The 12,779-nt window shown below is 44.0% G+C and overlaps 2 protein-coding genes across 3 annotated transcripts in view; one reads left to right on the plus strand and one right to left on the minus strand.

The window, feature by feature from the left end:
• LOC111982379 (ERO1-like protein beta) overlaps positions 1–3,698 on the plus strand; it is a 30,969-nt gene extending 27,271 nt beyond the window's left edge. For both annotated transcript variants that reach the window (XM_024013938.3, XM_024013939.3), the window contains exons 14-16: positions 116–202; positions 1,050–1,183; positions 1,567–3,698. In XM_024013938.3, coding sequence (XP_023869706.1) covers positions 116–202; positions 1,050–1,183; positions 1,567–1,627 — 282 coding nt within the window. In that variant the 3' untranslated portion in view covers positions 1,628–3,698. The remainder of the gene's footprint in view (positions 1–115; positions 203–1,049; positions 1,184–1,566) is intronic.
• A 447-nt stretch (positions 3,699–4,145) lies between these two features.
• LOC111982246 (G protein-coupled receptor 137Ba) lies at positions 4,146–11,539 on the minus strand. Its single transcript, XM_024013790.3, has 7 exons — positions 10,772–11,539; positions 8,006–8,055; positions 7,676–7,898; positions 6,787–6,936; positions 6,431–6,559; positions 5,937–6,058; positions 4,146–5,178 (listed from the first exon to the last, which is right to left on the minus strand). The coding sequence occupies exons 1-7, from the start codon at positions 11,225–11,227 to the stop codon at positions 5,067–5,069; spliced, it is 1,242 nt and encodes a 413-aa protein (XP_023869558.1). The 5' UTR covers positions 11,228–11,539; the 3' UTR covers positions 4,146–5,066.
• Positions 11,540–12,779: the final 1,240 nt, after the last annotated feature.

A 12,779-nucleotide genomic window follows, 5' to 3' on the forward strand; every position in this document is an offset into this window, starting at 1 on the left:
TGATACTGAATGAATGCAGGTGATTGCAGGCTATTTATCCACTTTGAGCCTAGCTCGTACCCCCACAGGAAGCAAAGACTGAAACATCCCCGTCTCTCTCCCTCTGTTTTCCCAGGAGGAATTCCGGCTACATTTTAAAAACATCTCCCGGATCATGGACTGTGTGGGCTGCAGTAAATGTCGACTCTGGGGGAAGCTACAGGTACGCCATTTTGGGACTCTTGTCCTGCCTCCTGTGGACACGTGGTTATTTTTAGCGGTAGTTACCCAATATGCTGTGCAGTAGTTAGCTGTTATGCAATAAGTGGAAAGGCAGTGCTATTTGTAGATGTGATTATAAGCAGTAACAATACCCTTAGGACAATAACCAAAACCAATGGATTTTGAGTACAGTCAAGAGGACAATATGGAATTGTACCCTATATCGTGGGACAGTGTTCGATCTGATGATGTATAGGAAAATATTACATACCAGTATCCACATCCAATGTTTCTGAGCATTTGCTGGATATCAAATATTTTCATAAGGTAAAAAAAAAGACTCCGCACATTGAAATCCACGCTCCCATGTGGTTTATGGGCGACAATGTTTTAGGCACAAGCCACAAGTCATAATAATGACCGGAATGGCGCAAATGGAATGGCATCAAACACCTGGAAACCATGTGCTTGATGTATTTGTTGCCTTTTCTCTGATTCCGTGTCCAGTCATTATCACGAGCCCATCCTCCCCAGTTAAGGTGCCACCAAACTCCTGCGGTTTCTGCCCTTGGGTCATTGTTTTCCAGTCCTGGTCCCTGGGGACTCGGGGAACATTTTTGTTTTTGCCCTAACAATAACACACCTGATTCCGCTAATCAAAGGCTTGACGATGAGTTGATTAGTTGAATCAAAAGTGTGCAGTACCAGGATTTGAGAAACGTTTAAATAATTATACGCTCATGAAACCTTGTTGTCAATAAACCACATGGGATCATGGATTGGCGTGTGTGAGATCTCAGGCTTTCTCACATGATTAACCCATGGCTCCCCAACCCTCCCCATTGCAGACCCAAGGGCTGGGCACGGCGTTGAAGATCCTCTTCTCCGAGAAGGAGATCAAGAACCTGCCGGAACACAGCCCCTCCAAGGGTTTCCAGCTGACACGCCAGGAGATAGTGGCCTTGCTCAACGGCTTTGGGAGGTTGATACCACTTTTATACACGTTGTGTCTTTATGGTTGATACTACTGCCTTAGAATCTGGGTTGTGTTCATTAGGGCACACAATGGAAAAAAAATTAAAACTGAAAATGACCATTTCATGCAGCACAAATCCAGGTAGTCCTTCCGTTTCAGTAAGTTTTGTTCCCTTTGGTGCGTAATGAACACAGTTGGCCTCATGACGGGTGATTCAAGTAATGTTAGCATCTATCATGTTCTCGCTCTTTATCTGTCTCGCAATTTCAAATTACTATTAGCATTACTATTAGCATGACAAACATTTAGTAAATATTGCATACATTGTCATAAATAGTTTCACAATCTCTTTCTCCCCATCTCCTCCCCCCTTCTGTTTCTCCCCCTAGGCTCTCCACAAGCATCCACCAGCTCCATAGTTTCCGGGCCTTGCTGAAGGAAAAGAGGTAACACCCCCCAACAGCACTACCACCTCCCGGCCACCAGGTGGAGCCAACCCAGAGGGAACTGCAATAGTCTTATTCCTCCCCAGAATAAGATCAAGTTCAGGGACTTCAGGATCGACACTGAACCCCCATCCCCTCCCCCTTCCTTCTTCCTCTATGTACAACTCTCCTCACTCTCCTCTTCCTTTCCAGAGAGCAACGGCACTCTGAGTCTGAGAAATCTGTACCTCTGTTTCCTTTCGTTGTTTTTACTTTTGTGGATGAAAGTGTTCACTATGTCAGGCATATTAGTTGTGAGCTAAACCCATCCTTGAGTGAGTGTGGGTGTGTGTGTCTGTGCGAGTGTGTTATTGAAGGTGTGTGCGCGTATGTGTGAGGGTACTTGTTTTGTCGTTGATCGCCAGTTGCAGCTAAAGGATAACGAGAACTAGGGATAACGAGAACTAGGATTCATTCCGTACTTTTACGAGCATAAACTTGATAAGCGCAGCTGCTTTTTCCTATCCTAGAGGTGTAACCTTTTTCTCTGTGTGAGCGACTATGTCTGCTTTTACTTTTGTCTGTGCATTTAACTGCTGTTTAGGGGGTGTTTTAACATCTCCATTTGACAATCCAGTCTTTCTGCGCATCATATTATATAAAGCCTAATTTAAATGTGAAAAAATAACAATTTACAGATTGGGTATCTGTTGACAACGATAAGCTTGCATTACTTCTTGCATTACTTCTCTCATACCTATTCTATTTGGTGGCAGAACGCTTCCTGGTGTTTTATTCTTATCCTATTCTTATTTTATTGGTTTTATGAAAGTCGAGACTAGCCAGGGTGACGGCAATCCCAAATGTGTAAGAGGTGTTTTCATGGCAATGAAAAGCCACACCAGTATTTGTTTCATAGTTCACTTAAATAAGCTGTCATGCTGTGAAACTGCCATGTTGGAGATGAGTACTGTTAAAGTATAATGGAGAATATAGCCAATGGTGTGAAAAGAAGCAACTCGAAACAAGCAATGGGGTTTGTTCCCCCATGATGGTCAAGTTCACTGGGGTGTCTTGGTGAGCTTGCCATGTAAATCAATTCAAAATGGATACACGTAATGGCATTTAACGTCACACAACCTTTTTATACTGTCATGCCCTTCAGGGCTGGGACGATACCAGTGTGGCGATACTCGTTAGTATCGTGGCAAGGAAAATCCGCTTCATGCTATGTTAACTTCTTTAGAAAAACAGCCCTAACGTTCCACACACTATACATGTTTTATTTCTATTTCACGATGTGGACCAAAGATTTTATGTTGCCTTTTTTTCTTTTCTATCATGTCAAAGCACATTTGAGTTTTTCCACCATGTAAGTTTTTAGTTTGTGCATCATCACCCCCTTCGGTAACATTGGTTAGAAAATGTTGCAAGTGAGGTTCGCCTTATGTGCAAAGATCAAACTATTGGTAGCCAGACAATACCTGGGTAATACTTTGTATCACATATTTGTAAAAGAAAATCTCGATCCAATCAAACAAAGGTAGACGTGGGGTCCAGTAAGTAGGATTTGAGTCAAGTGCTAGCTAGCTGATGCTTATGCTAACATAAAGAGCAACGCTAATGTCGCCGTGAATGTGAATGCTATGGAGATTGAACAAGCTGTTCCTTTGCTTAAAATGAAGGAAATAGACAAGATAAAATATTATCTTAGAGGAAAAGCGTGTGTGTCTGTCTGGGCCTCGCATGCTTTCTAAAACACCAGAACGTCCTGTGCAATCCACTTGTCTGCCTTAAAAAGTTCCCCAAAATTGTTTTGAAAAAAATAATTTCAAAAGCTTGAGCCTGCTTTCTTGGATGAAATTCACCATTTTGTCTCCAATGATCTCCACGCTCTTCTGCTTTCTCCTATCTCTGCCTTTGTAACATATTCAGAATACCCAGAAAGTTGTACTATTTGTAAAAGGAAAATGACAGAACTTTTTTTCAAAGCTGTATGAATATATAATTTGTTGCACCTGTATTGATGTGTATTCTTGTTTGATTATATTTATTTGAACAGAGGAATAAATATTTCTGGTTGTCATTCAAAACTTTTTATGCATCTTTTTCAGATTTGTACCACGATCCTTTATGTACAAACACTTTCAGAACAATACTATTTGACCTCACCGTAACAGAAAGGTATACTTTATACCCCTCAAACTCAACTCGGGACCTCAAAGCCAGTTCCACTGTGTGTTTTTTCATTGTTCCCCTTTAATCAGGGACTGATTTAGACCTGGGACACTAAGTGGGTGCAATTAATTCAGGTAGAATAGAAAACCAGCAGGCTCTGGACCTCGTAGGGTCAAATTTGAATACACCTGCTCCATACGCTGAATTTAATATTTGTAAGTCATTTTTAGCAATAAACCCTGAAAAGGGTTCTGTTATTGGGACTTGTTCGGACCTTCCCTATCATAAAGTGAATTGTAGACAATGTTGGGGTACAATTCCATTTCATCGAGTGACTAAATCAAGAACAGTAGGATATCCTCAAATTGAGTGTCACACCCCAAATGTCATTTTATTCATGGTTATGTGTCAATACCGATCACGATACATCCACAGACAGAAAAGCAGATCAAAAAAAATAGAGCATCTGATCAATGAAACGTTCTCCATTACATAAAATAAAACTTCCTGTTAGAAATATAGAATCCATCCTTTTCACGTCGCCAAATAAATTAATGTATGTTCATAGTCATATTCACTGTGGATATAGATATGACATGATTTTGTTTATTCGTGTCATTGTTCTATACAGGCTTTAGGATATTGATATTGTCTAAGGTCAACTACTTTGCTGTATATGTTTGTGCGTGACTTAGTGCTAGCTTATAGTATGGGTTTATTTCACAGGTTTTCTAGATGACTTTCTAAAATGTCTAGCTGGTTCCCAAACTGTGGGGTGGTCGATAGGGGGATGCAGATTTTTTTTTTTTAAGGAACTCAGTCTGGCGTTCAACTTACTTTTGAAAGTTGTTATAGTAGAATGCACAAGGCACAATTTTGGGTAGTGTATCATCAGTTTTCCTCTTGTCATGTCAGTCATTGAATACCTTAGAGCTATTTTATAACTTGAAATGTCCAGATCAACTAGCCCATGTCAGCTAATGGGATGTTCCCCAATGATGGAAGGGGGGCCCGAGTGAAATAATTTTGGAACCACTGGTCTACATTATCACTAAGTGACTAATGCAATACGATGGCTGATGATGGACAAAATACAGATGCTGTCAAGAAGTGTCAAAGTTTACAAAGTGCATTGCGGTGCTTTACAGTGCAGTGTGGACTGGTTCAGAGTTAGGGTCAATACCAATTTTTTGCTTTTCAATTAGGAAAATTCTGAATTTGAATTTTTGCTTCCTGATTTGAACTAATTGAAATGGAATTGACCCCGACCCTGGACTTGTTAAGACTTAGTATGGATGGAGCTCTCCCGTCACCGGTGCCAACCGCTGTTCGTCCGTCCCCGTCTGTACAGTGAAACTGCTGTTGCGGCTGCCCCAGTCGTAGCAGTCTGTAACTAGGCTATAGACACAAAAGATAAACAAATCTTTGAGTTACTATTATTATACTGAACAAAAATATAAACGCAACATGCAACAATTTCATACATTTTACTGAGTTACAGTTCATATGAGGAAATCGGTCAATTGAAATAAATTAAGTCCCAATCTCTAAGGATTTCACATGACTGGGAATACAGATATGCATCTGTTGGTCACTGATAAAAACTTTTTTTAAATGGACCTCAGGATCTCAAAGCTTTTTTGTGCATTCAAATTGCCATCGATAAAATGCAATTGTGTTCGTTTTCTGTAGCTTATGCCGGCCCATACCATAACCCCATCGCCATACACGCGGTCTGCATTTGTGAGGCCTGTTGGACATACTGCCAAATTATCTAAAACAACATCAGAGGCGGCTTATGGTAGAGAAATTAACATTAAATTCTACCAGCAAAAGGTGCACCTGTGTAATGACCATGCTGTTTAGTCAGCTTCTTGATATGGCACACCTGTCAAGTGGAGGGATTATCTTGGCAAAGGAGAAAATCTCACTAACAGCGATGTAAACAAATTTGTGCACAAAATCTGAGTTAAATAAGGTTTTTGTGTGTATGGAACATTTCTGGGATCTTTTATTTCAGTTCATGAAACATGAGACCAACCCCTTTACATGTTGTGTTTATATTTTGATTCAGTGTAGTTATCTTTCAGTGGCTCTTTTTAAGTCCTCAAACATACTCAAAAGTAACCTATCCCCGTCTTGACACTCTACTGTACCTTGCTGAGTTGTTCTGAGGAGGGATGCTCCACGCCAGGTCATCGTCGCTATCGTACCGACGGGGGTTGTCAAAGAAGTAACCTCTGGAAGAGAGAACGTGGTTTGGGATCCCTGATCCACTCTGCGAAGACAGAGCATACCGAATAAGATAAAGAAATCGGTAAAGCTTTATTTAAGAGCCCAGTTTAAGCTGGTACTTACCTGGTGTTTTCACTAAGAAACTATGTGGTAGCAACAGACACTTTCTGGTACCTATCTCAGAATTGAACACAATTGGTAACTAACTGGCATCAAATGGTATTAGCTTAAATAGTGATGCTAGCGTCAATGAATCTCAATGAAACCGAAGAGTAAGTGCAATGCGATTATTAGGTATTTACTGTTTAAACAACTAACTGGCTAGTAAACGGCGGGCTGGTTAAATGAAAGCGTTTTACAAATCATTCAAACATTTCCAAGCTTCTCTTTCCTTGTCATCTGAACACACACTCACCCTGTCCTGGGGCAGCCTGCGGACCCTGAAGAAGAAGACCACCAGGGAGGTTGGCAGCAGTTCCCAGACAAAGAGGATCACCCCGAACACGATGTAACCAGCGTCCCCCAGAGTGGACCTCAAGTCAGCCTGCACAGAGAGAGAGGGTGCATTTGTGTGTTTATCCCTCCAGAGGATCCTCCTTTGTGGATCGTTGGTGTTGGACTGTGTTTTTGAGTGTGTTTGTCTGGCGAAATGTATTTGACTTTTGTCCCACATATACTGTGTTTGTGTCTGTCTGTCACTTTCTCTTTTCTCTCTCTCTGTCGCTCTCTTCTCTCCCTAATTCTGTGTCTGGGATAGCGTGTCATCCTTACCTGGTCGGACACGTTGTACCAGTCGTAGTCGAAAGAGTTGATGGTCTCAATGTCGGTCAGAGCCAGTACCACCAGGTTGTAGCAGGCCCGTGATGCGTACAGCAGAACCACTAGGACGCCAATCAATATCACCTGACACACCGACGTTCCCTGCAACCAATGGTGAGGGAGGTCATGGTCATGAACTATTATCTGTCACACCCTGATCTGTTTCACCTGTCTTTGTGCTTGTCTCCACCCACCTCCGGGTGTCGCCCATCTTCCCCATTATCCCCAGTGTATTTATACCTATGTTCTTTGTCTGTTGCCAGTTCGTTTTGTTTGTCAAGCCTACCAGCGTTTTCCCTTGCTCCTGTCTGTTTCTAGTTTTCGCCGGTTTTGACAATTCTGCCTGCCCTGAGCCTGCCTGCAATTCTGTACCTTGTCACATCTCACTGGATTATTGACCTCTCCCTGCCCTTGACCTGTCGTTTTGCCTGCCCTCTGTTCTAGTAATAAACTTTTGTTACTTCGACACTGTCTGCATCTGGGTCTTCCCTGAAACGTGATACCAATCAGCATTAGTATTAGTCACCGTTTAGTGCTACTGAGTTCACACATTTTCGCCCCTCCAAAATATATACAAACACATTAAATAAAATAGAAAACTTGAACTGTTTTTTTAAGTTGGCCTGAACTGTTTTTATTCTTTGTGTCCTACTTTCAGCAAAGCATGAAGCAGACTTAGTCAATCTTAATGGAAGTCTGGGGCTGTATGTATCAAGTGTCTCAGAGAAGGAGTGCTGATTTTAGGATCGCATGGACAGGCAAGACCTGATCCTCGATCAGCAATCCTACTCTGAGATGCTTGACACATACAGCCCCTGATTCTCAAGTTCTGAGGTCCTACCTTGGACTCGAGGTATATGCTGGCCAGGGACATCTTAGCCACCTTGTAAAGGCAGACGGACAGCGAGATGGCACAGAGCACGAAGAGCGTATCGTTGATGGTGACTCTGACCAGGACAATGGTCTTGACCTCGGTGGCGGTCATCTTAACCAGCAGGGCACAGGCCAGGTTGACCACCAGGAAGAGAAAGCTGACTGCCAAGAAGACCAGATAGAGGGGGAGCCTGTGGAAGGAAAGATATGGAAGTCTCTGGGCCATAGTTACAGCCTTTGAAATATGTGAGGGTCCTGTATATGGACCTGAAGAGAGGGGTAAACTCAGTCTACTTACTTGTATTTAAGGAGCTCTGGGGTGTACTTGGACTTTGCCTTGAAGTAAACCTGTTTTGGGTGACATCAGAAAGCAAGTTACACTTTGGACATTTCCCCCCAAGAAAACAACAACAAACAATCAACAATGTGGCCGCTCAGCTGAAGAACCAGTTAATGAATTAATTCTGTCTCCAGATCAGATACATTTGAAGGGATCCCGAAGAAATACAAACAAATTGGATGCCTTTTTCGCTATGTAGACTGACCTCTTATCAGTTAAACCCATGACGTGATGCCAACAGCAGACAAGTGAGGCCCTACTGTATTATCTTTTAATAGCAATGTTTGAAGGGAGACAAATGCTGCCAATAGATGTAGCATTGCAAGTGTGTGATTGCTGGCATCTGCAGACGACGGCTGTGCAAGTCTCTATTGTGGGCCACCCCTTTTGAGCCACGTTCCTCTTTAGGTTTCCTTCCTGCTTCTAGAGAGTTGTTCCTGCCCTGTGCTTTCGCTTCTGCTTTGCTTGCTCTTTGGGGTCTAAGCCGGGTAACTGTCAAGCACTTGTGACAACTGCTGATGTGAAATCTATATAAAATAATTTAGAAAACGCTAGGTCCTCTAAGTATCTTACAATTTAATTACGTGCCTCTGATAATGATTCATCATCTATACTGAACAAAAATATAAATGCAACATCTAAAGTGTTGGTCCCATGTTTCATGAGCAGAAATAAAATATACCAGAAATCTTTAGCACAAAAAGCATTTATCTCTCAAATTTTGTGGACAAATTTGCTTACTTCCATGTTAGTAAGCATTTCTCCTTTGCCAAGATAATCCATGCACCTGACAGGTGTGGCATATCAAGAAGCTGATTGAACAGCATCATAATTACACAGGTGCACCTTGTGCGGGGGGACAATAAAAAGAGCACTCTAAAATATGCCGTTTTGTCAAACAACACAGCGTGCAGTTGGCATGCTGACTGCAGGAATGTCCACCAGAGCTGTTGCCAGAGAATTGAATAATAACTTATCTACCATAAGCCGCCTCCAATGTCGTTTTAGAGAATATGGCCGTACATCCAATCGGCCTCACAACCGCAGACCACGTGTAACCACGGCAGCCCAGGACCTTCTTCAGTTGTGGGATGGTCTCAAAAGAGCAACCCGGACAGCTGATGAAACTGTGGGTTTGCATAACTGAAGAATTTCTGCACAAACTGTCAGAAACCATCTCAGGGAAGCTCATCTGCTTCCCTGAGATGGTATCTGACAGTTTGTGCAGAAATTATTTGGTTATGCAAACCCACAGTTTTGGTCTTGACCTGACTTCAGTTCGGCATCGTAACCGACTCCAGTGGGCAAATTCTCACCACTGGCACGCTTCGTGGATGAATCCCGGTTTCAACTGTACCGGGCAGATGGCAGACGTCTTGTGGGGGAATGGTTTGCTGATGTCTACGTTGTGAACAGAGTGCCCCATGGTGGCAGTGGGGTTATGGTATGGGCAGGCATACGCTACGAACAACGAACACAATTGCATTTTATCAATGGCAATTTGAATGCACAGAGATACCGTGACGAGATCATGAGGCCCATTGTCGTGCCATTCATCCGCCACAATCCCCTCCTGTTTCAGCATGATAATCCATGGACGGCCCCATGTCGCAAGGATCTGTACACAATTCCTGGAAGCTGAAAATGTCGCTGGATTATGGCCTGCATACTCACCAGACATGTCACCCATTGAGCATGTTTGGGATGCTCTGGATTGACGTGTACGACAGCGTTTCCAGTTCCCGCCAATATCCAGCAACTTTGCACAGCCATCGAAGAGGAGTGGGACAATATCCACAGGCCACAATCAATAGCCTGATCAACTCTATGCAAAGGAGATGTGTCGCACTGCATGAGGTAAATGGTGGACACACCAGATACTGACTGGTTCTCTCATTAACGTCCCTACTTTTTTTTAAAGGAATTTGTGACCAACAGATGGATATATATATGGGAGTATATATATATATATAAAAAATATATATATATATATACTCCCAGTCATGTGAAATCCATAGATTTGGGCCCAATTCATTTATTTAATTTGACTGATTTCCTTAAATGAACTGTAACTCAGTAAAAATATTTGAAATTGTTGCATGTTGCGTTTTTTATTTTTGTTCAGTGTATCTAAAAGCAGCATGACTTCTTGTCTGATCCGCATTGCCCACACCTCACCACGACGCCCGCTATGATATATTGTAAATAACTAGTTGTATGAATATATCACTGCTAAATGCTGTGTGCACATTGCACAATAAGGTGGCTGTACTAAGCTATTAAATAAGGAAAACGTTACTAATCTTCCTTTGCCGGGCCTTCATACCTTTACCCTCCTTTTTCTTGAGCTGCCCCCTCCTCCCCACTGCCTTCACGCCCCTCTCACCACTTACCTCTTCTAGGGGAGCTTTCCCTATAGGATTGTATATCCCCCCTATTGGGGATGCCACCATTTCAGCAAAATCAGAAATACCAGTCCACAGCTATTCTGTACACACAACACTCACACATCAATGTATAATCATATTAATACTCTGAACTACTACCTAGACACTGAGACTGAAAGAAAGGGCAGATTGGGTATAAAAAACCCACAACATATAGCATCCAACTGTAATCCACATTTTGGACCCCAATGAACCCTCAAAATGGCCTCAATATGGCCCTTGTGGCCCCCTGAGACCCCCCGTTCCCTCAATGTGGCCCCTGGGAGCCCATCCTCACCTGGGCGCAGTAGAGGTTCATGAGGCTCAGCGTGAAGAACTGCAGGCAGACGGGGAAGCAGTAGAGCAGCCAGAAGGCGAAGGGACCCAGCGCGTTGGCCGTGACGCAGTCGCGGAAGTAGAAGGAGAAGAGGAGGGCGCGCAACGCGGCCCACAGCAGACACAGGAAGAGGAATGCCGTCTGGTAGCTGAAGCGCTTGTGGCGGTATCGGAGCACCAGCCATAGCTGGGCATAGATGAAGGCAAAGAGGAGAGAGTAGAAGACAGTATAGGCCACGGTGAGGCCAAGCTTGACGTAGGGCGGGATGGCCGGGGCCATGGTGGGCGGAGGAGGCAGGGAGCCGTTACCGGCTGCTGTGGATGCCGGTTCTGGTGCCACTGACACCCCCCCGACGGTGCCTTGCTCCACCACCGGGGATGATGACTCCAGGGGCATGTCCATCGCTTCTCCATTCATCCTCTGTTCCTCAACGAGGGAGAGAAAGAAGGGAATCCTTTTTTCTTCTGTCTCTCTCAGGCAATGTATCGCTGGTAGAGACGATATCTCCCCTCCATGGAGCCTTTGCTTCAGACACACAACCCTGCTGTCTGACTCAGTGAGAGGGAGGGAGACAAAGGAGGGAGGAGAGGGGGAAAAGAGACACTCCCCTCTTTTTGCCGGTGCTCCTTGGAGAGTGGTTGGAGGCTGATGTCACATGACCGTGGCTCGGAGCGTTTCAGTGGCCGAGGGCCAGGCAGGAGGCTGTGATGCATTTGAAGAGGATGGAGGGAGGGTACAGATGGATCGAGAAAAAGAGAGCGTGAGAGAGAGGTGGGAGGGAGTGAGGGAGAGGTGCACTGACTGTACCTTAGACCACGTGCTGGAGGGACCTGTCATCTGCTCCCATCCCCCTCTTTCGTCATAGACAGCATCATCATGCAGTCTGTGCCAATTGTCTTTGTCGCCCCTCCCCCATTTCTTCCCTCCTAATTTCTTATTTCCTCCATCCACACTGAAGGTTGTGTAATGGATGTATCAGTGATGGTGGGTGCTTTAAAATATGTCAGTTAACCACTTGGTTGAGTAAGAATTTTGTCCACAAATATACCCACAATTCTATTATACACCGAGTGTACAAAACATGACATAGACTGACCAGGTGAATCCAGGTGAAAGCTATGATCCCTTATTGATATCACCTGTTAAGTCTACTTCAAACAGTATCGTTGAAGGGGAGGAGACTGGTTAAAGAAGGATGTTTAAGCCTTGAGACAAATCAAAGTATATTTGTCACGTGCGCCGAATACAACAGTGAAATGCTTACTTACAGGCTCTAACCAATAGTGCAAAAAAGGTGTTAGGTGAACAATAGGTAAGTAAAGAAATAAAACAACAGGTGGGTGGGTGGCAGGACACATTGCAGATAGCCCGGTTAACCAACGTGCGGGAGAACTGGTTGGTCAGCCCAATTGAGGTAGTATGTACATGAATGTATAGTTAAAGTGACTATGCATATATGATTAACAGAGAGTAGCAGCAGTGTAAAAAGAGGGTTTGGGGGGGGGGGGGGGGCACACCAATGCAAATAGTGCGGGTAGCCATTTGATTACTTGTTCAGGAGTCTTATGGCTTGGGGGTAAAAACTGTTGAGAAGCCTTTTTGTCCTAGACTTGGCACTCCGGTACCGCTTGCCATGCGGTAGTAGAGAGAACAGTCTATGACTGGGGTGGCTGGGGTCTTTGACATTTTTAGGGCCTTCCTCTGACACCGCCTGCTGTAGAGGTCCTGGATGGCAGGCAGCTTAGCCCCAGTACTGGGCCGTACGCACTACCCTCTGTAGTGCCTTGCGGTCAGAGTCCGAGCAATTGCCGTACCAGGCAGTGATGCAACCAGCCAGGATGCTCTCAATGTTGCAGCTGTAGAACCTTTTGAGGATCTCAAGACCCATGCCAAATCTTTCTAGTTTCCTGAGGGGGAATAGGCTTTGTCGTGCCCTCTTCACGACTGTCTTGGTGTGTTTGGACCATTC

Source organism: Salvelinus sp. IW2-2015, linkage group LG21, assembly GCF_002910315.2.
Source record: "Salvelinus sp. IW2-2015 linkage group LG21, ASM291031v2, whole genome shotgun sequence".
In the NCBI taxonomy this organism is placed as follows: domain Eukaryota; kingdom Metazoa; phylum Chordata; class Actinopteri; order Salmoniformes; family Salmonidae; genus Salvelinus; species Salvelinus sp. IW2-2015.